This window comes from Juglans microcarpa x Juglans regia, chromosome 1S (genome assembly GCF_004785595.1).
Source record: "Juglans microcarpa x Juglans regia isolate MS1-56 chromosome 1S, Jm3101_v1.0, whole genome shotgun sequence".
NCBI classification, from domain to species: Eukaryota; Viridiplantae; Streptophyta; class Magnoliopsida; order Fagales; family Juglandaceae; genus Juglans; species Juglans microcarpa x Juglans regia.
Genome location: NC_054595.1, coordinates 8,118,662 through 8,121,220, shown reverse-complemented (window position 1 = coordinate 8,121,220; position 2,559 = coordinate 8,118,662). Strand labels below are relative to the sequence as shown.

The window sequence follows — 2,559 nt, the reverse complement described above, 5'->3', positions numbered from 1 at the left end:
TCATGGGCTCAAAGCAATCTTCCGAAAGCAGTATCCTTTCTCCATCTATGTAGGTAGGTCGCGAATAGTAAAACTAGCCCCACTTTGAAAAAAGAAAAAGCCAATGTGTCTCATGAAAAACAAGCTTTATATAATTTATCATGTGTATCTTTGGCGCCTTTATGCCCACAACCCACACATATACATATACTCATTTAGGTACAACATGACCTTAATTTTAAGTTATCATTCTTCCTCTATATATATATATATTGTACCACTTTGAGTTTTCTATCCTAGTTGCTTTGCATCTCTGTACCTCTTGGAGTTCTATCTTTGTGTCTGTCTAAACCTTAATATCCGAATGCCGGAAAACATGAGTATATCAGTAAATGGACAATCCAAAGTCCCTCCCGGCTTCCGATTTCACCCAACAGAAGAGGAGCTCTTGCAGTATTACTTAAGGAAGAAGGTTTCTTATGAAAAGGTTGACCTCGATGTAATTCGTGATGTCGATCTCAATAACCTCGAGCCATGGGATATTCAAGGTAATGGCTAAAAACCTCTTAATTTTTCTTTATTTTCTTTTATATATACATGTCCCATTTGTTTCACAGCATTAATTTCTTAATTAATGATATATATGTTAACCTAGCTAGCTGAATCGTCGATCTGTTCAGCGGTGTTGGTGATCTTTATTTTGGCTATTTTTGCTGCAGAGGTCTGCAAAATAGGCAGCACTCCTCAAAACGATTGGTACTTCTTTAGCCACAAAGACAAGAAATATCCCACTGGGACTCGCACCAATCGTGCAACTGCTGCCGGGTTCTGGAAGGCCACTGGCCGTGACAAAGTAATATACGGCAATTGCAGGCGTATTGGAATGAGGAAGACCTTGGTTTTCTACCAAGGCCGAGCCCCCCATGGGCTAAAATCTGATTGGATCATGCACGAGTATAGACTGGACGACAATATGACCGACAGTACTAATGTAAGCCATTCTTCCTTAATTTTTTCATGGAAATATATATAAGCAAAGTCGATCTTAGCATTCTTAATATTTCAATTATACTGATAAATTTCATGGGCAATTTCTTGAAGATCTCCAATGCTGTAGGGGAGGCAGCTCAGGAGGAAGGATGGGTAGTGTGCCGTATATTCAAGAAGAAAAATCACCAGAAAACCCTAGACAGTATCCCTATTGGCTCGATCATCACTGCACAAACCAGAACCCTGATGTTTGACGATTCTTGTGATGGAGGGGGAGACTTGGAGCAAGTACTCAAAGACATGGGAAACTCCAGCAAGAAATTATTAGATCAGAAAGAAGGAAAACGAAGTGCAACATTTCTCCATCCCATCGACACAGGCAAGAAAATTGGCTACCATGAGAGAGATTTCATGAAACTCCCAAGCCTAGAGAGCCCAAACTCTAACAGCACTGATCAAAATCATAATTATCAGTTACCCATTTCTCCAGAGATTAATAATATTACAGAAAATGATGATCAAGGCATAGTCGTCACCAATCATCTGCAGGTGAGTGCCAGTACTGAACATCCCAACTCGGGTTATCACCTGGTCAACTCAGCTGCCCTCACCAACTGGGCAGCCCTTGATAGGCTTGTAGCTTCTCAGCTCAATGGACAGGTCACAGAGGGTTCTAGGCAATTATCTTGCTTCCATGACCCCACCAATATGGCTTATTGCATCGATACTAATCTCCAATTTTCAACCCTTCGATCGTCATCATCATCTTCCAACAGATCATCCTACCATCCTAATTCCGGGCAGGACTACAACAACAGCGAGATAGATCTGTGGAGTTTTGCTCAATCTTCGTCATCATTCTCATCCTCCGACTCACTATGCCACGTGCCAAACGTTCAGGTATAACAGAACAACCTTAATATTGCATGTATACATTATATATATAATGTGTAATATTCGGACAATAAAGTACGTACGTACCTGATGATGAAGTCAGAGCTAGGCCAGCAGGCTTTTGTTTACCCGCAGTTTATAATTGTGATGTTAATGCTATTAGCTAGCGATTGAGCGATGTGTTGGGATAAAGAAAGCTGAACACGTTTTAGATGGGATGCCATTGTCAGTCATTATTATCTTCTGTTAATCACTATGTCGACCATTATTTTTTCAAAATTCCATCTAGAAGCTGGCCTAGCTAGCTAGTAGCTAGATAGCAATCTCTCTGGGTGGTTTTGGTAATATAATATAATATTCCCTTTCTAACAGCAACTATTTTTTTTCTTTTTTTTTTTTTGTCTCCTATGATGATCATCAATTTGGTCGTTTACTTAATCATCATTTTTATCTTTTAAGTCACGTGGTTTGTCGCTTTGTTTGAGGAAAGGTGCTACAAAGCTCATGTTTAGATCGGCAGCTCTCTGGTCCATCAAACTATGACTGAACATAACATGGCCTCCGCACAACATGGATAAGTACAATCCAATTACACTCACGAGAGAGAGATATGGATTGCCTGCTTTTTAACGAAGTCAAAAGAGAATCAAACAGAAAGTAGGCTTTTTATATAAAGAAATATTTTGTATAATTTTA

At 39.5% G+C, this 2,559-nt stretch overlaps 1 protein-coding gene across 1 annotated transcript; it reads left to right on the top strand.

The window, feature by feature from the left end:
• Positions 1 to 206: 206 nt before the first annotated feature.
• Positions 207 to 2,096, top strand: LOC121244325 (NAC domain-containing protein 43-like). Its single transcript, XM_041142345.1, has 3 exons — positions 207 to 527; positions 699 to 970; positions 1,081 to 2,096. Exons 1-3 carry the CDS (start codon positions 344 to 346, stop codon positions 1,873 to 1,875), a joined length of 1,251 nt encoding a protein of 416 aa, XP_040998279.1. The 5' UTR covers positions 207 to 343; the 3' UTR covers positions 1,876 to 2,096.
• Positions 2,097 to 2,559: the final 463 nt, after the last annotated feature.

What these genes read in the sequence shown, in the direction of transcription:
- LOC121244325 (XM_041142345.1), top strand. Translation starts at nt 344, where the DNA reads ATGCCGGAAAACATGAGTATATCAGTAAATGGACAATCCAAAGTCCCT. An exon ending in CGAGCCATGGGATATTCAAG is followed by an intron (nt 528 to 698) that starts GTAATGGCTAAA and finishes TTTTTGCTGCAG; the next exon opens with AGGTCTGCAAAATAGGCAGC. An exon ending in ATATGACCGACAGTACTAAT is followed by an intron (nt 971 to 1,080) that starts GTAAGCCATTCT and finishes AATTTCTTGAAG; the next exon opens with ATCTCCAATGCTGTAGGGGA.